Here is a 24,791-nt window from a genome sequence, read left to right as displayed (position 1 = left end):
AAATCACAAAGTCTCCATCAATCAGCAACAAACACTCATCCTTTGCCTGCGTAGGCTCATTGCTCCAGAGGTTGCGAGTTGCGAGTAACTCCTGGTGAAGTTGGACTTAGGGATTCAGGTGGGCTTTTTACTCACGTACCTGCCTCCCAGCTGCGTGTTAACAGCCCTGCCTGTGCTACTTGAAGAGGTGGCCAGGTTGGCTGTGGTTTTCCCGGGACTTCAATCTGCCGTCACTCAGCAGTTCCTCTGGATTGGCACAGGAGTTCATAGCCACCATGGCATCCATGGACCTGACACAAGTAGTTCAGGCTCCAAGTGACGAGGGTGGACACGCACCTGATATGATATTCCTCTCTGAGCAACTGAGTAATGATCTGAGACTAAGAGGCTTAGAAGTGTTGCCTTTGTCATGGTCAGATCATTTTCTACTGCGGCTTAACTTTCTGGCTCGTTCATTCATTCATTCATTCATTTATTCATTTATTGGATTTATATGCCGCCCCTCTCTGAGGACTCAAGGCAGTTACATGTAAAAAACAATAAAACAATACAAAATATCCTAAATCCAATTAAATTTAAAACTAGCTAATATAAAATTACTTTAAAAAACAATCATTCTCATTCAACCAAACAAACATAAATTTCATTCATCGGCCAGGGGGCTAGAATCTAATGGTCCCAAGCCTGATGGCATAAATGAATCTTCAAACTCTTGCAGAAAGTGACATTGTATAGTTGACGGGACTTGGAGGACAACTCTGTGGGGTCACCGGGGCTCATGTGGCAAGAGGCAGTCCTGTAGGTAATCTGATCTGATGCCATGTAGGGCTTTATAGGTCCTAATTAACCCTTTGAATTGCATCCGGATATTATATAATGGATTCCTTGCATATAACTAGTTGTTTGATTATAAAAATAAAGGTGTATAAAAACAAGGATGTAATTTGGAACTTGCAGCCTAGTCTATATATAAAGTGAACATAATAGCAAACAGCCATTGGGGGGGGGGGCTTTTCTGAGCAAAATCAATAAATTAAAAATATTTTTTGTTTCATTTTTCATTTGTTTAAGATCAAGCAAGTTCACATATAGTTTACTAATGTGTTTAAAAAAAAACACTTACATTAGCTAAAATCAACATTTCTTTTTAGTCCGGGTCCAAAAAGATCTGGGAACAGTACAAGTATAGTCATTGTGCCCAGCATAAACTAAACAACAACCCCCCCCCCCCCCCGCAAGTCTTAGAAAGAACCCTTCAAATGAGACAAAGTCATGTAATTTCACATTTCAGATACAGTAGTACCTCTAGATACGAGCTGCTCCACATGCGAGTATTCCAAGTTACGAGCTGTGATGCGAGCGAAATTTCAGTTCGACACCCGAACTTCCACTAGGTGACGCAAGAATCTCCTTGCTTCCAATTATCTCGGTGCAAAAAAACAAAGTCTAAAGGCATTCGTTCGAGATGCGAGTTGATCAACTTACGAGCTCGGATCTGGAACGAATTAAACTCGTATGTCAAGGTACCATCCAGGGAAATTTTTTTACAGGGTCTCAAATTTAATTTCAGGTCTAAAAAGACCCGAACAGAACAGCAGGGTTAATAGATAAAGAATTATAGCACATATACATTTGAGAGCAGGACTTCAAATCCCAAATGCATTCTAGATTAATTCTGCATTTGGGAACATGGGAGCAAAGCTTATTTCCTGGCTGCCATTATTCCAGAGTGCAATGACCAGAGAAAGAAAAGCAGAGCCTGGACACTTTTACAGTCTTCAGTGGTGGCCAAAAGAGTTTGGGAAAGATGCTGGTGCTTTTGTGCAAACCATTTTGTGATTCAAAAACTTTCACTGGCTAAATTCCAACTCTGTTAATCTGTCCATGCTTAGTTTCACGTAACTCAAACACCCAGCTTCACCATGAGAATCAACTGCCTCTGATCTGTGGATTAACAACAAAAGACCCAAACTCATTTTTCCCCATCTGCTGTATGAAGAGTAGCTATTGCTCAGTAAGTAGGACAATTGATTTTCTATGCAATTATCAGAACAGTAATTGTCTAATGAATCCCCTATGGTTTTCTACAAAAACAAAATAACTCTGAGATAAAACCTGCTCTAAATTAGATACTTGGAGTTATGGGGGTGGGGGGTGGGCAGGATGTGTCACCTTGCCAATTCCAGGGTTTGCTGAGACTTAGATGGCCTTAATTTCCTCTTTGGTCATAAACCAAACAGGTAAGAGGAAGCAAAGTTGATATAAATTGGCCTTGGGGCCATCCACGTAGAACAGACTAGTTCTCTTGTGCTGAAGTTCTGTTGAGATTTCAAAGACTTCCTGCAATTCAATTTCTGCAGAGGGGAAAAACACCCTCTTGATTTCTAATCTAGGAGGGAAAGTGAGAAGAATGGCTGAGCTACCTCCCCTTCTGCTCCTTCTGCTTTTCTGGCTCCTACCTCCAGTTACTACTAAGAGGATGCAAACTGGGTGTATGTTGACAGACACTTTACAGACTACAGGAGACTTTTACAGGCCTGGTCATTTCATTATTGGTGGGAATTTCCCCCTGGGAACTGCACATATATTCACCTTCCAATCCTTTAGAAAAAAACCATCTCTACCTCTGGACAGTATTTTGTAAGTTTCACCCAAATGGGAAAGATGTAAATAGTTATTTGATTTGATTTGTATTCAGTGATTCTTTTCGGAAACACATGTTCTAGTGATGTTTGCAATGTCCTTGCATGGTTCAGATCTTTGTGCTTTTCTCAAAAATAGAACCAAAGTTATGACATAGGCTAGAATCCTCCATCTTTTCAAAACTCTTTATCAGGAAGCTACTAAACCAACAAAACAGTGAGGAAGGAGAACATCTTAGAAGCTTTGTTGGCCTTGTGAAGAAGTTGACTTATTAATTTGGATACAGTGATGAGGTCTACCCTTTGACACTGTGGAGGAGTTTGAAGAAATGCCTCAGTTTCAGAATCAGGATGACTCACGAATAATGGCCTTCAGTAAATCAGGCCTCTGACCCACACTGAAGTCTTGTACTAAGCAACACTTACCCGATCAGAAGAAGCTGCTCCAGGAGAAGACCAAATTGATTCAGGTAGAAGCAGAACAATCGGAAAGGAGCAAACTGAAGAAGGCAGGGACAATAGAGAGGTATAAATGATCTGGGATATGGAGAGACAAAATTTTCTCTTTTCTCTCAAGGCCATCAAATATTACTCAAGGAACAGCCTTAACAGCAAAGCAACCCCAATGGAATTTGGGGCCTGCTACAAAGGATATTGGGCAATAAAAAAGCAGGATAAACCCCACCAGCACACACAAGCTTTTCCTTAAAATTTCCCCAATGATTTTCTCCCCATAGAGTCATGCCCAAGAACTATCAGCAGTTCCTAGCCTTGGTGTTTGCAGTCAGAGAGGTCAACAAGGATCTGGTTCTTCTTCCCAACATCACTCTTGGCTTCCACATCTATAGCAATTATCAGACTGGGATGGAGATTTCCATAATCAGCCTCTCCCTGCTTTCTACCCGAGGCCGAATGGTTCCAGGTTACAAATGGGACAGTCAGGACCCTCTGCTCTCTGTCATCGGAGATCTCAACCCCAGATCCTCAAGGCAGATGGCCTCCATCTTCAGCATCTTCAAGGTCCCACAGGTAAGGAGGCTTCACTGGATACAGTATGGGATGGAAAAATAACTGAAGCACAACCAGAAGCCAAAGGTGGAAAAGAAAGGTGATATTTTGATGTTTTTATATTTTTTTCTGTTGAGATATGTTTTTATACAAGCCCAATGATAATAAGTCATTGATAATTAAAAAAATTTGAAATGTGGTATTTGCCAAGATGAATTTTATTCTTCATAAAAGAAGAATAAAATATACTAGTGTAGTATATTCTCTGTATTGATTTGATGTGTGGTTCCCTTGGCTTCTGACATAGCTGTCCTGAGTCTTCACAGAAGAGTGACATATAAGTCTTTGTTTATTGTTTATGTTTGTTGTTTATGTTTATTTAGATTTGTATGCCGCCCCTCTCCGCAGACTCGGGGCGGCTCACAACAAAGTGCAAAAGACAATTTAAAACAAATCTAAATTTCTACTAAAAACATTTTAAAAAACCCCATTTCTAAACACACATACATACATACATACATACATACCATTCATAAATAGTATATGCCTGGGGGAGATGTCTCGGTTCCCCCATGCTTGATGACACAGGTGGGTCTTAAGAAGCTTGCGAAAGGCAAGGTGAGTAGGGGCAGTTCTAATCTCCGGGGGGAGTTGGTTCCAGAGGGTCGGAGCCGCCACAGGGAAGGCTCTTCCCCTGGGGCCCGCCAACCGACATTGTTTAGTTGACGGGACCCGGAGAAGGCCCACTCTGTGGGACCTAATCGGTCGCTGGGATTCGTGCGGCAGGAGGCGGTCTCGGAGGTATTCTGGTCCAATGCCATGAAGGGCTTTAAAGGTCATAACCAACACTTTGAATTGTGACCGGAAATTGATCGGCAACCAATGCAGACTGCGGAGTGATGGCGAAACATGGGCATACCTAGGTAAGCCCATGACTGCTCTCGCAGCTGCATTCTGCAGGATCTGAAGTTTCCGAACACTTTTCAAAGGTAGCCCCATGTAGAGAGCGTTACAGTAGTCGAACCTCGAGGTGATGAGAGTTGAACGGGAGCTTGCAGGTCATCAAGTCCAACCCCCTGCTCAAGAGTTCTTATTCTTATTCTCTGATTCTGATTCTGATTCTGATTGCCATAGGATTTGAGTTTTAGGAGTAGTTTGTCGTGCACCACTGAATCAAAGGCTTTGCAGAAGTCGATATAAATAGCATCTATAGATTTCCCTTGATCTAGATGAGTTGTCCATATATTTTTGCAGTCAAGGAGCTGCAGGTTGCAGGATACTTAGTTTCTAGATGGAGAGTAATTGATTTATTTATAATTGATTCCATGACTTTGCATGGGACGCAGCATAATGAAATTGGTCTGTAGTTATCGACAAGAGAGGGCTCTCCTTTTTTGAAGATGGGGATGACCATTGCTTTCGACCATAGTTTAGGAAGTGTGCTGGTTCTGAAGGATTTTTTGAAAATTATGCTTAGTGGTTCAGCTATGGTAGAAGAGAGCTATTTTAGGAAGTAAACACATAGACCATCTGGTCCAATTGATAGAGAAGGTTTAAGGTCATGTAATGCTTTTTCAACTCGGTCTTCAGTGAAGTCTACTTGGGTTTGGTCGTTGAGGGAGTTTGAGGTGCGATTGATGAAATTGGGGATGAGCCATTGCTGTTAACAAAGACAGAGCCAAAGAAAGAGTTGAGGAGGTTGGCTTTGGATGAATCATCGTGGTATTCTTTGTTGTTGGGTCCTTTGAGAGGTGGGATAGGTCTAGAGTCTTTGAGTTTATTGTTGACAAAGTTGTAGACAAAGTTGTAGAAAGCTTTATTCTTATTCTTATTCTTATTTTCTTATTCTTCCTATTCTTATTCTTATTCTTATTCTTATTCTTATTCTTATTCTTATTCTTATTCTTATTCTTATTCTTATTCTTATTCTTATTCTTATTCTTATTCTTATTCTTATTCTTATTCTTATTCTTATTCTTATTCTTATTCTTATTCTTATTCTTATTCTTATTCTTATTCTTATTCTTATTCTTATTCTTATTCTTATTCTTATTCTTATTCTTATTCTTATTCTTATTCTTATTCTTATTCTTATTCTTATTCTTATTCTTATTCTTATTCTTATTCTTATTCTTATTCTTATTCTTATTCTTATTCTTATTCTTATTCTTATTCTTATTCTTATTCTTATTCTTATTCTTATTCTTATTCTTATTCTTATTCTTATTCTTATTCTTATTCTTATTCTTATTCTTATTCTTATTCTATTCATAATGGTGACCCCTAAAATTTATCAGGAATCTCATTTTCTCCAGCTAGGCGTTGGCTTTGATTTCACTCAAAGAGACAGAATAATTCATTCTTCTTTCTTCCGGATGAATCCCAAGGAATTTTCTGAGTATGTGGGTTTTGTGCAACTGCTCCTGTATTTCCAGTGGAACTGGGTTGGGCTCGTAGCCCCTGAAAATGGCAATGGTGAACGTTTCATCTCATCTCTGGTGCCAATGCTGAAGGAGAAGGAGATCTGTTTGGCTTTCAGTGAAATGTTGAAATCAAATTTTCTTCTTCATACTACAATGTTGAAATTACTTCATATGATGGACACTTGGGCTAAAGCTGAAGTGATTGTTCTATTTGGAGACCCCCAAAGTATTACAAATGTACAGGTGGCAATGGGTATCCATGGCTATTTGAGAAAGACATCATTCTGGAAAGTTTGGGTCTTAACTTCCCATTGGAAACTTAGTGTGGTGGGGATTCAAGACATCTTGAAAACAGTGAAGCCCTTCCATGGGTCTCTGCATTTTAGGCTCCACACTGGGGGAGTCTCAGAATTCAGTCGTTTCCTCCTGTCTTTAGACCCCCTGGAGCCACAAGGGGATGTCTTTCTGCCTCCATGTTGGGAAAGATTGTTTGGCTGCATGATGGACAAACCAGGCAGGATCCTTCCAAAGGGGGAAAAACCATGTACAGGAAAGGAGAATTTACAGACTCTGCCTTCTTACGTTTTTGAAACAAGCATGGATGGTGAAAGCTACAATATCTACAATGCTGTTTTTGCTGTGGCACATGCATTACATGCAAAGTATGGATCTGGAGAACGACCAATCACGTTAAGGCTTGGAAAGAGGATCTCAAGTGTTCAGTCATGGCAGGTTATCTCAGTGATCTTTTATCTAGTCTCCCTTTATTCATTTCTTGAATTACTGATTAAATATTTGTGTGCTATCAATGTATCTATTTAGAACAGAATAATAGTTGGAAGGGACCTTGGAGGTCTTCTAGTCCAAGCCCCTGCTTAGGCAGGAAACCCTACATCACTTCAGACAAATGGTTAGCCAACATCTTCTTAAAAACTTCCAATGGTGGAGCATTTGTTAGTGCTATGTACAAACAGTTGGGTTGGCAATATAGAAACAAGCCAACAATATACGTTTGTATGTATTGAAGTACTACAGCTTTAAGAGGTAGTGTTGCAAGTTGCCATAAGAGGGAGCCAGAGAGCATGATTCTTTCTCTCTGCTCTCTCTGTTCTTTCTGCTGATTCACTGTGACTGAGGTGGAAAGCTCTGTTTTAGTTTGATGTATTTGTAAGCTGTAATGTGTGTCTGATATGTAAGACAAAGACAAGCTTGTAATATTATTACTGTATTGACAGATATTGACTCATTTGAATGTGTATGACTGGACTGTTCAACTTGACTGTAAACTAAAAGCAAACACTATTTTATACACTTTTGGGGGGAAACTTTTTAATTTTTTCTTTTCAACTCATATCCATACAAATGTCAATGCAGATACCTTTAATATATCTGTTGTGTATGACTGAATAATTACTCATATCTCCTGGATATCTGCTGGAATTCCACATTTCCTCTGTGCATGTCCTGATAACTCCAGGGTTGTTCTGCACACTCCTTTGCAGCATTCACCACTTCTGAAGACAAGACGTTCCACTGATTAATTGTTCTAACTGTCAGGAAATTTCTCCTTAGTTCTAAGTTGCTTCTCTAAGAGTCTAAGAATTTAAGAATTCTGCCTCCCAAGGACAATTCCATCTGTCCATCCAGTACCCTGGGGGGGGGGGGAACTATTGACCCCCTCAGAGAGGGTCCGCAACTTGGGCGTCCTCCTCGATCCACAGCTCACATTAGAGAACCATCTTTCAGCTGTGGCGAGGGGGGCGTTTGCCCAGGTCCGCCTGGTGCACCAGTTGCGGCCCTATCTGGACCGGGACTCATTGCTCACAGTCACTCATGCCCTCATCACCTCGAGGTTCGACTACTGTAACGCTCTCTACATGGGGCTACCTTTGAAAAGTGTTCGGAGACTTCCGGTTGTGGTGCGGTGCTGTTGCTGTGTGTTCCCCGGAAGCGCTGCGCTCTGCTTTATTTGGAAGCTGCGGTAACGACAAGTACTTTTGGGGGTGTTATTGCTTGCTGTAGAAGGATTGAGGACGGGTTTTTTTGGATTGTGATATACTCGTTGGATTACTCCTTGCGAAATCATCATTCCGGCTCTCTTGGAGTGTGTGAAGTACAACGTGAGGCGGCGACTTGTGAGTGTTACGATCTTTCGGCAAAAGATGGCGACGGTGACTTGGCGGAATTTATTTGAGAGCTTCTAGAAGGAATCTCCGCCTCGTCTGTCTGTGGTTTCGTTTCGCCCCAGATTTATTGGTCACACTTTAAACTTCGCAAGGAGAGAAGGTTCAAGGAAAGTGCTTGAAAGTAAGAGAAAGTTTAAACCCCTACAAGAAAATAATATCTTTTTTACTTGTCTTGAAATAACACTCTGACTAATTGGAAAGAACTTAAAGCAGATAAGAGTTAAACAGCAACCGGAAAACCCCGATCCCTTTTTTTCCATTTATTACCTATTCTTCCTTTTCATACCCTTCCCCCCCTCAATTTTTCCCAATTTTTACTTTTTTCTTTTAATATTAAATAAATAAAGTTTGCTCACTTTTTGAACTTTACATATATACATATATTTTTGCTCTCTTTTTCCTTTTTACTGTGGACTAATTTTTTCTCTTTTCATCAATTTCCTACAAGTGGATTAATTTTCCTATTTTATTTTTTCCTTTTGATATTTTTACATACATTGGGTTACTTTTGGATACTTGGAAATAGGACAATCTGGACATTTTGACATTTGACTATAGGACATCATAGACCCGGAACTTTGGACAACTCATTAATTCCCTACTGCTTCAATAACTCATTAACTTCCTACTGCTTCTTTTTTCTTGCCCCTACTTTGGAACTTTACCACGACTACAATTTCCACCTTGCTAAGATTGGGATTTGATCTTACCTTTCCAAATTACATATTACCAATATCTCTTCACTAAAATTTCAATAGAACTTAACTGAAATGAACTGAACTGAACTGAACTGAATTGTACTGAACTGAATCTGACGAAATTAATACCATTGCACTGTTGAGTTACAAACTCTTTGACTTTTGATTGGGATCTTCACTTCGTTTTATTTTATTCTGATATCTTTTTGACTATATATACTGACAAAATCTGCTTTTCTAATTGTGTAATACATAAAATATTGTAAAATATAGTAATATTTACTTTAGCTACTGAATTATTTACAAAGATTATATTAAGATAGACTGTACTACCTTTAGATAGAATTTAGATAGAATATATTGATAGACTGTTTTGAGCTTTGAGTTGATAGTTTTACTCTATATTAATATTAAACTTTAGACTTTATTATTATTTATCCTTTAACTAATATTAACTAGTAACTGGACTTATTTATTTGACTTTATAACTTACAGTAAATTAATGTTCTAGGATTTATTTGACTTAATTAATTCAATAGATTTAACTGACTTAATTCAATAGATTTAACTGATTTAACTGACTTAAAGCCTTAATAGATCAAATTATTGACTTATTAACTTATTAACTAATTAACTTATTGACTGATTGTCTTCCCCCTCATACTGGATATTGAATATTTGTATTTGTATTATTGAATTGTGGAGCTACACTGAATCAAACGTGAACTCATTGATAGTTTGAAACCTCAATATCAATTTTCTTCCCTTTTCTTGATAGCTCTGTACCTATTGTACTTTCAAACTTTAATACATACACCATAATTTTTCATACTACTCAAATTACTGTAACCCCACCACTTTGAACAACATTATACATACTCTTTTATATCACATACACCTCCTTAATACATCATACATATAGCTTATCACCTAGATATTGTTTCAACGACCTCTTTCTAATACAAAAATGTCTACCTCAAACCAACCAACTCTAATGAAATCCTGGAAGAAAAATCCCAATCAACCTGCAACACCAAACTCATCCCAGCAACGCTCTTCTGATTTGACAGACAAAACATCTCTACAACAATCATCTCAGGAAATTCCAACCATAACACTAAACGCCTTACTGGAGAAGATGAACAAAATGCAAGACACATTAGATATTAATTTTGAATCTCTAAAGGGAACGATGGGAGAAATGAAACAGGACATTAAGAAAATACAAGAACATGCGGGCCACCTTGAAGAACGTACGACCAAACTGGAAGATCAAATGGAAGTCGTTTGTGAAACAATTACGAAAAATACTGAAAAAATAAATACTATTGAAGACTTAACCAACAGGATGGACACTAGATTTCAATTCTCAGAAGCTAAGGCAGAATATACCAACAAATCTCTGGAAGAGGCCCTTATGAACTTGGAGCTTGAGAAATCAGCTTTCTTCTTGCGTTTTCAAAATATAATAGAAACCGACCAACAAGATCTTCCTCATACGGTGGCAACAATAATAGCCAAAATTATTGATAAATCAACGGATGAAATTTTAGCGCAAATGGACGAGGTGTACCGACTTACAACTTCATATGCCAGACGAAATAGGCTACCACGAGAGGTTCATGTACGCTTTCTTAAAAGGAAAATCAGAGATGAAATCTACAACGCTTCTAAGGATAACCCAGCCACCCATCAGGGTCGAGACATCGTAATCCTACGTCAAATACCAAAGCGAGTAAGGGAGAAGCGCAAACCATATCAAACGCTAGCTACCAAACTAAACAAAGAAGCCATACAGTTTAGGTGGATGATACCAGAGGGTATGACAATTACACTTCTGGACAAAAAATATAAAATTACTTCACCTGAAGATGCAAGAGATTTTTATGCCCACATCCTGAAGATGGACCAGACTGCCTTCAAAGAACCTGACACCAGAGATACTCCCCTAACCGAAGAAACTACCTCTGATGACAACCAGACAACCAATGACCAAGAACCACAAAACCAGAATGACGAGTCAACTAAATATGGACCAGTTACCCGGGCAAGAGCTGAGGCAAGAAAGGAGAAATTTAAAGAACCCACATTGCAACAATAAACAATCCAAAATTACTCTATTCTCAACAAACATAAACGGTCTGAATTCACATAAAAAGAGACAAAAAATATTTTACAAACTATTTGAAAACAATTATGATATAATTTCATTGCAAGAAACCCATATTAAAAATGAAGATACTAATCGTTTAGCTACCCCCAAATTTAAATTTAAACCTGAATTTGAATTCTTTTGTGCTTCCGCCCTTGAAAAAAAGAGAGGCATAGTTCTATACGTTAAAAAAATTTATTCCCCAAAATTAATATATACCGATGAAAACGGTCAATTACTAATTGTTCAAATAACCTTACAAAATAAAAGAACAATAAACATAATATCAATATACGCACCATCCGTCAAGCAATCTATTTACTTTAAAAACTTACACAAAAAAATATTAGAATTAGATCTGAACAATTTTGTAATAATCGGTGACTTCAACGCAATAGTAGATGTAAATAAAGATTATAAAGGTAACTCCAAATACCGTACCCGTAACACTATTCCTTCAACTCTTAAACAAATTATTTATGAATACGCTTTGAAAGATATTTGGAGATACTTTTACCCCAAATCCATACAATATACTTTTTTTTTCTCCCCCTCATCGAACCTACTCACGTATTGACATGGCTTGGTCCAATATAGAAACCATAAACCAAATAATTGATGTTCAAATACTTAATGCAACTTGGGCAGACCACAATCCCCTTCTACTGACAATAAAAGATAATACTCATAACACCCCGCATAGATGGTCAATGTACTCAACAGTGATAAACCAAAAACAATTCCAACATAAAATACAGAACGATATCCCACCTTTCATCCAGATTAATTTCAACGGCGAGATACCCAACGAAATAGCGTGGGATGCTACTAAAGCATATATACGCGGTATTTATATCTCATATACTGCAAAAAAAAATAAAGAAAAATATGCACAACTACACAAATTAAACATATCTCTTCAAGAAGCAGAAAAAGCACTCCATAATGACCCCAAAAACAACATAATCCTACTAGAAACAAACACGATTAAACATGAAATAAATTTAATAACACAACAACACATTGCTCAAAAAATTAAAAATGCAAAACAAACACATTTCGAATTTGCCAACAAACCAGGACGTTGGCTATCTCTTAAATTAGCACATAAAAAATCTGACAGAAACATAGATGCCTTAGTTGACTCCTCCGGACAATTGAAAATGACCAATTTCGACAAAAAACAAATTATCCAAAATTTTTATCAACAACTCTATCAAGCCTCAAATCTAGATGCAGATTTATTACTGAAATACTTACAAACAAATGAACAAACAACTATTATAACAGACGACCAAAGAACCTTACTAAACAAACCAATCTCCATCTCAGATATTGAGGCCACAATAAAAAAACAAAAAAACAACAAAACCCCAGGACCAGACGGAATCCCGTCTGAATTTTATAAATATCATATTGATACAATGGCACCCATACTTTTAGATATTTACAACAATGCGCTTTTGCATGCGAAACTACCCACGTCCTGGTTTGAAAGCTACATAATTCTTATACCTAAAGACACTGAAAACAGACATTATTTGGAGAACTACAGACCAATTGCATTACTTAACACCGACTATAAAATATTTACATCGATAATCGCGGACAGACTAAAAAATATATTAAACAAAGTTATCCACTCTGACCAAAACGGATTCCTTCCGGGAAGAAATATTTCCATGAATACAAGAATCATACTAAATACCTTGGAATACTATGATAAAAACTATGACAAAACAACTGCATTAGTATTCATGGATCTTAAAAAAGCTTTTGACAGTCTTCAATGGGACTACCTTATAAATCAAATCGAATACATGAATTTCGGCTCCAAATTTCTCAATTTAATTAAAACCATTTACTCCACTCAATCGGTTAAAATTCTTTTCAACAATGATATCACCAATACAATTACTATAACCAAAGGTGTGCGCCAAGGATGCCCTTTGTCCCCACTCATTTTTATTCTGGCCATCGAAACTTTTCTTAAAACTATAAGGAACAACCCACAAATTCACGGTATTGCGATTAAAAAGGAACATTACAAATTGCAGGCCTTCGCGGATGACATTGTATTTATTCTACAAGACCCTATTCGAACAGCACCTACTCTATTTGAAGAAATACACAAATTTGGTGAAATATCTGGCCTGCACATTAACAAAAACAAAACCCAAATTTTGACAAAAAATATGATACCAAAAGAGATACTTTCCTTGGAAGAATTAATTAAAATAAAGACCACAAAAAAAATCAAATATTTAGGAATTTGGTTAACCTCGAACTATGCCACAATTAAAAAGGATAACTATGAACAACTACTTAAAGAAACACAACAAGATCTTAATAGATGGTCGAAATTAAATTTATCTATTATGGGGAAAATATTCGCTATAAAATCAAACATTCTTCCAAGGTTCCTTTACTTATTCCAAGTTGCCCCAATAAATTTGAACAAAACTTTTTTCAATAACCTCCACAAACAAATAAAGAAGTTTATCTGGACAAAGAAGAAGGCCAGAATAAAACTGAAAAACCTTCAGGACCATAGATCCAGGGGCGGACTTGGACTTCCAGACTTTTATATTTACCGTATTTTTCGCTCCATAAGACGCAGTTTTTTTCCTCCCAAAGTAGGAAGAAAAATCAGCCTCGTCTTATGGAGCGAAGATGCAGGCAGGGTGGGGGGGGGAGGCTGCGAACTCCGAAGCGCCATCCCGCCGGCTGGCTGGCTAGCTGCTGCCTGGCCCCCTCCCTCCCGGAGGAGGGTCTCCCTCCTCACCACCAGCGGCGCTCCCCACGCCAGCCAGCCAGCCAAGCCCCGCGCCCGCCGGAACCGGCTCCTCGCTCTCCCCCCGCCGCCCGCCGCGTTTGCAGGAGGTGGGGAGGGTCGGGCGGCCCGCCAAGGCCAGGAGGGACGCCGCTGCCCCCCCTTCCTTCTCTCCGCCCGCCACTGTGCCGAGAGGAAATGCCGGCAAAGGCTTTTGTCAGCGGAGGCCGGCGAAGGCGATATTCAATGTCGGGGGCGCACGGGCGGCTGGCGCGTTCCCTATCTCCCTGCTAGCCCACTCGGAATATTCAAAATAAGAAAAGCCTTTGCCGGCGAAGGTTTTTCTTATTTTGAATATTCCGAGTGGGCTAGCAGGGAGATAGGGAACGCGTGAAACCACCCGTTCTCCCCCGACATTGAATATCGCCTTTGCCGCCGGCCCCGCCTCTCCTACAACCCCTTGCTGAGAGCTCTCGGCAAAGGTGAGGCGGGCAGGGCGTGCGCGCGTCACCGCTAAGAAGAACGGAGAACGAGAGTGAGTGAGAGCAACAGACAGCAAGATAGTGAGAAAGAGAGAGGGAGAGAAAGGGGGGGAGAGAGAGAAAGAGAGAGGGGGAGAGAGAGGGAGAGGGAGAAAGAGAGTGGGAGAGGGGGGAGAGCTAGCAAGAGAGGGAGAGAGAGAAAGAGAGAGGGAAAGGGGGGAGAGAAAGAGAGAGGGAGAGGGGGAGAGAGAGAAAGAGAGAGGGAAAGGGGGAGAGAGGGGGGAGAGAAAGAGAGGGAGGGAGAGAGAGGAGATAAAGGAAGAGGAGAGAGAGAAAGGAAGAGAAAGAAAGAAAGAGGGATAGAAAGAGAGAGAGTGAGAGATGCTCAGTGAGCCTTTCTTTGAAGTTGCCTTTCTTTCTTTCTTTCTTTCTTTCTTTCTTTCTTTCTTTTTCTCTCTTGCTCTCTTGCTCTTTCATTCTTTTTTCTTTCTCTTGCTTTCTTTCTTTCTCTTGCTTTCTCTCCTTCCTTCCCTCCTTCCATTTCTTTCATTCCCCCTCTCTATTTTTATTTCTCTTTCATTTTCTTTCTCTCTTTCTTGCTTTCTTTCTTGCTCTTTTTCTTTCTCTCTTTTACCTTCCCTTCCTCTATTTCTTCTTTTCTTTCTCCTTCCTACCTTCTTCCCTCCCTCCCTCCCTTCAGTCCTTCCTCTCTTACTCTCCCCTTTCATAAGTTTCCTTGCTTCCTTCCTCTGTTCCTGTTCCTTCCCTCTTTCTTTCTTTCTTTCTTTCTTTCTTTCCTTCCTTCCTTTCCTCCCTCCATTTCTTGCTTTCCTTTTCCTTCCTCCCTTCTTTCCTCCCTCACTCCCTTCTTTCACTCCTTCCTCTCTTCCTCTCCCCTTTTTGGCTCAAAATATTTTTTTTCTATTTTCCTCCTCTAAAATCTAGGTGCGTCTTATCAGCAGGTGCGTCTTATAGAGCGAAAAATACGGTACTACCAAGCTACTATCTTAACTATGATAAAAAATTGGATTACTCTTCAAAACACGAGACTCCTAACCCTTGAAGGGTTTGATCTTCTTGCTGGGTGGCATGCCTTTCTAACAACAGACTATCACAAAATACCAAAATATTTTAAAAATCATTACTTACGTAAAACATTAATAACAATTTGGTTTACTATAAAAAAAAACTATTACATCTCAATACCAAAATGGATATCCCCCAATGAAATACTAACTTTTCCCAATCTTTTCTCTCACTCTAAAATTCTGAGATACCAACAATTACTCAATAATTCAGACGCTCTTATCACCAAACAACAACTAAATGATCAAGGAATTAATATAGATTGGCTAACATATTTACAAATTAAACTAAAATATGAACAACACAAAAAACAATTTGGATTCCAAAATGATAATGTAATAGATAAAATTCTATTCGGCCCCTCCACAAAAATGATCTCAAAACTATACAACTACTTACTAATACAAGAAAACCCTGAAGAGCAAGTGAAATGTTGCATGATAGCTTGGGCTCAGAATTTTGGGTATACGATTAACATAAATGAGTGGGAGAAAACATGGACACTAAATTATAAAATGACAACGGCAATGGCATACAAAGAAAATCAAATGAAAATGTTTTACCGATGGCACTTGCCCCCAGCAAGAATATCAAAAATGTTCCCAAACTTTTCACCGATCTGCTGGACGTGCAAAACCAAACCTGGAACTTACTACCACACATGGTGGACATGCCCAATTGCACAAAAATATTGGACAACAATTCAAACCCTAATAGACCAAGTCATGTCAATAAAAATACCACTCAAACCGGAGCTTTACCTCTTAGGCATATTCAGACAGCACCTTACCAAAGTACAAAAATACCTCATCCTACAAATTATAACAGCAGCTAGAATATCCTATGCCTCTCTTTGGAAATCTGATCAGGTACCCTCTTTTTTCATAATAATTGCAAAAATTATTGAATGCGCTGAGATGTCCAAAATAGCAATGGAAGCACAAGATAAAAAAGATTCAGAGTATTACGAAATATGGGAAAACTGGTATAAATGGATTTCTCAAAAAAAATACAAAAATCACTTACTGTAAAATGCTTAATTCATTACATCAAACTACTCTTAAGCACTCAAATCAATACTAAAACAAATTAAAAAAGGAGCACAAAAAAACAATTAAATTTGCAATTAAAATTATACCAATTCTCTTTTTATTTGTCTTTCAACCAACCCAATATACACTATAACCTTACTAATCACTATTAAAACAATTAACATCTACACATACTCATTATGATATTTCTATACTCCCTACATGACTTCTAAACAAAAGTCGTCCCTAAAAACGTCTGCGCCAAACGCAGATTTTTCCCCCTCTCTCTTTTTTCTTTTATCCCTCTTCCCTTTCCTTCGCTACAACTTTAAATCTTATAGATACTAAGAAATATGATATCTGAGTTAAAAATTTATATACATATAAAGATTAAGAAAATATGAAGCATTATATTCTTTTTAACATATTTGTGTAGTTTAATGCACACGTATTACAACTTTGTTATAAATGATTTGATGTTGTACTCCCCCCTCCCTCTCCCACTCTCCCCCACTCCAGACCCTTTTTTCTTTTTCTGTTCCCTTCCCCCTTTCTCTCTCTCCCTTTTTGGTTATATTTGTAAATAAATAAAGTATATTTTTTTGAAAAGTGTTCGGAAACTTCAGATCGTGCAGAATGCAGCTGCGAGAGCAGTCATGGGCTTACCTAGGTATGCCCATGTTTCGCCATCACTCCGCAGTCTGCATTGGTTGCCGATCAATTTCCGGTCACAATTCAAAGTGTTGGTTATGACCTTTAAAGCCCTTCATGGCATTGGACCAGAATATCTCCCAGACCGCCTCCTGCCGCACGAATCCCAGCGACCGATTAGGTCCCACAGAGTGGGCCTTCTCCGGGTCCCGTCAACTAAACAATGTCGGTTGGCGCGCCCCAGGGGAAGAGCCTTCTCTGTGGCGGCCCCAACTCTCTGGAATCAACTCCCCCCGGAGATTAGAACTGCCCCTACCCTCCCTGCCTTCCGTAAAGCTCTTAAAACCCACCTTTGCCGTCAGGCATGGGGGAACTGAAACATCTCCCCCCCGGGCATGTACAATTTATGTATGGTATGTTTGTGTGTGTGTCTGTTAGTATATTGGGGTTCTTTTAAACTTTTTCTTTTTAAATATTTAAACTATTTGGATTTGTTATGATTGTTTATGCCATGTTGTGAGCCGCCCCGAGTTCGCAGAGAGGGGCGGCATAGAAATCTGAATAATAAAATAAATAAATAAATAAGAGATTAAGATAGCGATTCTTAAAAATTATTTTTGTAGAACCTCCTCATTTTATTTGTTTGTTTGTTTGTTTGTTTGTTTATTCATTCATTCATTCATTTATTAGATTTGTATGCTGCCCCTTTCCGCAGACTTTTCTCTCAGTCAGTAGCCTGAATCCAATCTGTAAAAAGATACTCAATTCATTTTAGTATTGGTTTAGGTTTCTGTGGCTTAGAATTCTTTCTGACTCCACCCCATTTTTTTTAGTATGCCATTTTTTAATATTATTTTTTTTGTGTGTGTGTGTTAAGCCTCTATAAAGCTCAGCATATGTAGAAGAACTCAACATGGTCCTAATGGATTCCTGATCTGAAATTTATCAGACTTTTCAACATCAAAGGCTAACATTTTCCTCTCTGGTCCCATAAAGTGACAAACTAGGGCAGGATAAACTTTCCCTGTGGCCCCTCTTGGTCAGAGCTACTTCTTCATTCTGTTCTCTTTGACCATCACCTAGAATAAGTCAGTGGAATTGTTCAATGTTATGAAGAAGATAATATTTGCCAATAAAGGAGAATATTATAGCTCTGGGTTGAATTTATGGGTCATTTGTGCTCTTTAAGTTTGGTTGTTTTCTTGCAGACATTTCATGAGCCAACTAGGTAGCAGCATCAGGGCTAGAAGGGAGTGATATCACTATCAGTGTTACCTACTTTAGGTCATGAAACATCTGCAAGAAAACAACCAGGCTCAGAAAGCACCAAGGGCCCCTCAGAAATAATTTAATTATGACTGTAACTTGTTGCTTATATCCTAAGATTTTTTATTAATATTGCTTCTTCATTGCTTATTTGACCCCTATGACAATCATTAAGTGTTGTACCATATGATTCTTGACAAATGTATATTTTATTTTATATACGCTGAGAGCATATGCACCAAGACAAATTCTTTGTGTGTCCAATCACACTTGGCCAATAAAATTCTATTCTATTCTATTCTATTCTATTCTATTCTATTATTCCTAAAATGCATTTGTCATTTGCAAAACCATGAGCTGAAATAAAATTAAAAATGTAGCTTGCCTAGTAGCACAGAATGATACACAATGTAATTTAGAATATGGTATTAAAATGTTTGTATAGAAACATAGAAACATAGAAGTCTGACGGCAGAAAAAGACCTCATGGTCCATCTAGTCTGCCCTTATACTATTTTCTGTATTTTATCTTAGGATGGATATATGTTTATCCCAGGCATGTTTAAATTCAGTTACTGTGGATTTATCTACCACATCTGCTGGAAGTTTGTTCCAAGGATCTACTACTCTTTTCTACTACTACTCTTTTACTACATTCTTGGAAGGCTGTAATTGAAGAAGCCATGGTTCAAATGTCCAATGATAAAGAGACTGTGTTGTCATTTGGTGGGATGAAGTTGAATATTTGAAGTTACTTCTCATTGCTTAGATCTTCACCAAGGGACTAAGGAGAAACTTCCCAACAGGGAGGACAATCAGAAATTGTAGATGGAGGTTCTTAAGAAGAGACTTGACAGTCACTTGTCTGAAATGGTATAGGGTCTTCTGCTTGAGTAGATGTTTGGACTTGATGACCTGCAAGGTCCCTTTCAACTCAAATAAATAAATAAACATTATGATAGAAACCAGGATGCCTCATGTGTCACATATTTTCTTTCAGATTGTTACTTATCTGAGGAATGTCAAGTTCAACACCAGTGCTGGAGAGGAAGTCTTTTTCTCAGAAAGTGGATTGGTTTCTTCTTGTTACGATCTTCTCAACTGGCTTTTCCTCCCCAACCAATCTTTTATCCCCATGAAAGTTGGAAAAATGGATCCCATGGCTTCCCGGGGACAGGATTTCACCATTAGCTCTGATGCAATCACTTGGGCCACAAAGGTGAGCAGGAAGGAAATGTTATAAATTCAGCAAAGGATTCATTTCCATCAAGAGATACACAACACCCTTTAAACTGGGAAACAGTTAAATTCAGGGATTTGATGAAAAATCTACTTTTGAGTTTAATACATTTGAGATTTGACCTCTGAAAAGTCCAAGATGGGGTAAGATTGGGAAGACTTCCTGCCTGAAACCCAGGATGCCATTAAAGCAGGAAAGAAGGATTCCCATGAACCATTCCCATTCAGTTGGATCATCCTCATTCTTTATCTTAGAAAAGCAGCAGCTCCAATGTCCTTCCTTTCATTTTGGGATCCCAGTTCCAATCTCCAGCATCCATTCATGGTCAGAATTGCACTGGCCTGAATTCCGCTGGAGCCTATCACTCTGGCTGCCCAAGGTAGACTCCTCAATTCTGCTGTTTCCTGGAAATGTTGTTGTTGTTATTGTTTTATTTATTTTATTTTATTTTATGTATTTATTTTGTCAAACAAGTATAGTACTATAGTACATATTAACATAACATAACATAAGTAGAATGTAGTAATAGAAAGGATAATAAGACAATAGGACAGGGACATAAGGCACATCAGTGCACTTATGCACGCCCCTTACAGACCTCTTAGAAAAGGGGAGAGGTCGATTGTAGATAATGTAAGGTTGAAGATTTTGGGGTTGGGAGAAGCAACAACAGGTAATGAGTTCCAGGCGGTGACCACTCTATTGCTGAAATCGTATTTTCTGCAGTCAGGTTTGGAGCGATTTACATTCAGTTTGTATCTATTACGTGCTCTTGTGTTGTTGTTATTAAAGGTGAAGTAGTCACTGACAGAGAGCGCATTATGATGTATGATTTTGTGAACAATAGTTAAATCAGTTCGGAGAGGACGTAGTTGTAAATTTAGTATCTGAAGTCTGGAGGAGTAGGGTAATTTGTTACGTGAGGAGGAGTGGAGGACTCTTCTTGTGAAGTATTTCTGGACTCCTTCGATTATATTAATATCTGATATGCAATGTGGATATTCCACACAGGTGAGCTATATTCTAGAATAGGTCTGAGAAATGTGTTGTATGCTCTGGTTAATAAATCAGTGTTTCTAGAGAAGAATCTACGTAAGTTACAATTCTTAATGCTTTTTTTGGCAATGCTGTTACAGTGGGCTCTAGCACTTGGGTCATTGGAAATGAGGACTCCAAGGTCTTTGATGGGGTGAGGGTCCTCTGTTATTCGGATTCTTTTTATCAACGTGTAGGATTGAGCATTTGTTGGTAGAGATTTGAAGTTGCCAGTTGTTAGACCATTCAGCTACATGGTTAAAGTCCTTTTGAAGGGTAGAAGTATTGTTATTATTATTATTGTTGTTGCTGCTGCTGTTGTTGTTTATGTTGTTGTTGTTATTATTATTGATATGTAGAAATATTTGAAGTGTATTTATTACTTAGGCCATCTCAAATATTTCTCTTGTAGAAGGTGCCCTTTGCCAGGTGTGGCAACAAGAGGTGCCAGGCAGGAGAGAGGAGAAGAGTTCCAGAAGGCAAGGACATTTGCTGCTACCAATGTGACCCTTGTCCCACAGGGACCATTTCTAATCAGACAGGTACAATATATGTCAAATGTTGATCTTCCAGGAAGCCATTCAATGGAAAAATATTAATTTTGCCATCTGTTTTGGTAGGATGCTTTATATGGTAGGATGCTTTATATGCTTCAATATATTCAGCAGATATACTCCTAGTGGACAACCATTTAAATATGAGTCAGTAGTGTGCAGCAGCTGACAAAAAAGTCAACACAGTTCTAGGCTGCATTAACAGAGGGAATGAATCAAGATCACGTGAAGCCAACAAGATAATATCCAACAGTCAACATGGGTTTGTCAGAAACAAATCATGCCAAACCAATCTCATATCATTTTTCAACACTATAACCAAATCAGTAGACCAACTCAATGTAGTAGACCTCATATGCTTGGACTTCAGCCAAGCCTTCGATAAAGTTGACCACAACCTCCTAATCCACAAATTAGGAAAAAGAAGGGTAGATTTCAACACATGCAGATGGATAAACAGTTCGCTGTCCTCAATGGCTCCAAATCCACATGGAAGAAGGTAGGCAGTGGGGTACCACATGGTTCTGTCCTGGGCCCTGTGCTCTTCAACATTTTCATCAACGACCTAGATGAGGGAATAGAAGGGGAACTAATCAAATTTGCAGATGATATCAAACTGGCAGGGGTAGCCAATACCCTAGAGGACAGGCTCAAAATTGAAAAACACTTTGACAGATTAACACTGTGGGCTCACACTAGCAAAATGATGTTCAACATCGACAAAAGCAAAGTCCTTCACCTAGGTAAATCTTGTCTGAGGACTTGGGGCAGCTTACAATGTATAAAAACAACAATTACAATAGTTAATTTGTTAATGGGAGTTCCGGGTCCAGTAGCAGTTGGGAGAAGGAGTGAGGAGTGAGCACTGCCGAGGACAATCGAATAACATCTTGCCAAGACTTTGTGCCCACTATTCTGATTACACCAGAGGTTTGTATCAGTCTTAACAACTGAGGAAATACTATATTTGTGAGAACTGAGGCATCGATTACAATCTATAATTTTGCCAACCTGCTGGTTGACATTGCTACTACAGCTTTCTAACTGTTATTTTCTATATTATTTATAAAAGTCTTGACCGTGTTGGTTTCACACTTATATCAAATATTAATAAATTAAAAAAGAGAATAACATGGAGTAACGAGATTGCTAAACAATAATATATTTGACTGTGATATGAATGTTTATGATTTTAGATATTTTTTTGGTTAACCCAATTGTACCAACTATTCAAATTTTGGTAGAATTCTGTGTTATCTTTTTGTTGAATTTCCACTGTCAATTTGATCATCTGTGCAATTTCATAAATTTTATTTATTATATTTAAAGTTGATAGGATATTGCTTGATTTCCATGTTTGCGCAAAGATAATTCTGGCTGCAGTAATTATATGTATTATTAAGGATCTATCCTCTTTTGATATTTTTTTGCCTAATAATTCCAAGCATGAATAGTTCTGGTTTTAAAGGGATTTTTAAATTGGTTATTTGTTCTAAGTAAGTTTTAATTTTGCTCCAGTACTCTTTAACCATTTGACAGGTCCACCATATGTTCCAATTTTCTTTTGACATTTCCAACATTTTGGTGATAAATTTGGATACATTTTGAATAAACGGGCAGGTGGCAAATGCCACCTGTGAAACATTTTATACTATCTATATTGATAGTATATCCAAATTTTGTCCCCATGCAATCATGGACCCTTTGACCAGATCTTCTATCAGATGGTGACATCTGGGAATGGATGTTTTTAAGCAGATGTTGATAACCACTTGTCTGAAGTAGTGTAGGGTTTCCTGCCTAAGAAGGGGGTTGGACTAGAAGACCTCTAAGGTCCCTTACAATTCCTGAATCTAAGCTGTGCTACCTTCCAAAGACCACTTTTCTTGTTCCTTAGCAATTTAATATCAGATTTTTTTTTCCGGGCAAAATTTATAAGCTTCCTACCAGAATTTATTTTCTATTCTATTCCTAATTTTACATCCCATCAACAAAACCAGCTTTTTTGGTGAAAGGATGAGATGTGAGATATATACTTTAATTTTAATCAAGAATATCCTATTACAACTCTCAATGTCCTAAGAAATTTAAAGACTTGTTGGACACAGAGTCTATATCTGCTGATCCTTCCCTGGGAAAAAAGATTGAATGACTGGATTTGAAGAATAAAGCAGAGAAGTTGAGTCAGAGAACTGAATCCATTTTTCTAGTTAACCTATTCCCAGCGTTGCCAATATGAATGGATGATTTGACCTTGTTGATTCACAATGAAATGCACACTTACTTTTGATTTTAGATGCATCTCTCTGTGACCCCTGCCCAGATGACCAATATCCCAACAAGGAGAAGAAGTACTGCATTGCCAAAAGACTTCACTTCCTTTCTTATCAAGACCCCCTGGGATACTCTTTAGCATCTCTAGCGCTTTCTCTATCTGTGATCACATCTACAGTCCTGGTGATTTTCCTTAAGCATCATGATACACCAATTGTCAAGGCCAACAACCGAGATCTCAGTTATATCCTCCTGGTCTCCCTCCTGCTGTGCTTCCTCTGCTCCTTCCTCTTCATTGGTCAACCCCGGATATTCACCTGTCTCTTCCGACAAACTACATTTGCCATTCTTTTTGCCCTTTCAGTTTCGTCTGTGTTGGCAAAAACTATGATGGTGATTCTGGCCTTCATGGCAACCAAGCCAGGGAATAGGGCAAGGAAACTCTTAGGAAAACCACTGACCAACAGCATTGTCATAGCCTGTCCTCTGGTCCAAGCAATTCTATGTGTCATCTGGCTCATAACCTTTCCCCCATTTCTCAACATGGACTTCCACTCCTTGGCAGGAGAGGCCATCTTGGAATGTAATGAAGGCTCAGCTTTAATGTTTTATGCTGTCCTCGCCTATCTGGGTTTCCTGGCCCTTGTCAGTTTCACAGTGGCCTTTCTGGCTAGGAAATTGCCTGACAACTTTAACGAAGCCAAATTCATTACTTTCAGTATGCTGGTCTTTTGCAGTGTTTGGATCACCTTCCTCCCCACCTATCTGAGCACCAAAGGGAAGTCCATGGTAGCTGTGGAGATCTTCTCCATCTTAGTCTCTGGGGCTGGTCTCTTGGCTTGCATCTTTTCCCCAAAATGTTATATTATCCTATTTAAGCCCAATCTGAATTGTAGAGAGAATATAATGAGGCATAAGAATTTTTGATGTATCTGGGGATGTTTGTTTAATTTTGACATTTTTGTGTTTGATTTTGTAAATAAATTATTAAATGAGAAAGGTGTTTTTTCATTAAATAATTGGAAATCACAAAGTCTCCATCAATCAGCAACAAACACCCATCCTTTGCCTGCGTAGGCTCATTGTTCCAGAGGTTGCGAGTTGCGAGTACCTCCTGGTGAAGTTGGACTTAGGGATTCAGGTGGGCTTTTTACTCACGTACCTGCCTCCCAGCTGCGTGTTAACAGCCCTGCCTGTGCTACTTGAAGAGGTGGCCAGGTTGGCTGTGGTTTTCCCGGGACTTCAATCTGCCGTCACTCAGCAGTTCCTCTGGATTGGCACAGGAGTTCA

At 38.7% G+C, this 24,791-nt stretch overlaps 1 protein-coding gene across 1 annotated transcript; it reads left to right on the top strand.

Annotated features, from left to right (window-relative positions):
• The first annotated feature begins 275 nt into the window (after positions 1 to 275).
• On the top strand, positions 276 to 24,428 carry LOC139158164 (vomeronasal type-2 receptor 26-like). Its single transcript, XM_070735582.1, has 7 exons — positions 276 to 366; positions 1,292 to 1,394; positions 3,380 to 3,671; positions 5,948 to 6,805; positions 19,399 to 19,617; positions 21,086 to 21,215; positions 23,524 to 24,428. The coding sequence occupies exons 1-7, from the start codon at positions 276 to 278 to the stop codon at positions 24,426 to 24,428; spliced, it is 2,598 nt and encodes an 865-aa protein (XP_070591683.1).
• The last annotated feature ends 363 nt before the right edge of the window (positions 24,429 to 24,791 follow it).

Source organism: Erythrolamprus reginae, chromosome 1 (assembly GCF_031021105.1).
Source record: "Erythrolamprus reginae isolate rEryReg1 chromosome 1, rEryReg1.hap1, whole genome shotgun sequence".
In the NCBI taxonomy this organism is placed as follows: Eukaryota; Metazoa; Chordata; class Lepidosauria; order Squamata; family Dipsadidae; genus Erythrolamprus; species Erythrolamprus reginae.
Note: the sequence above shows the minus strand (reverse complement) of the source record. Positions and strands in the feature narration are given on the sequence as shown.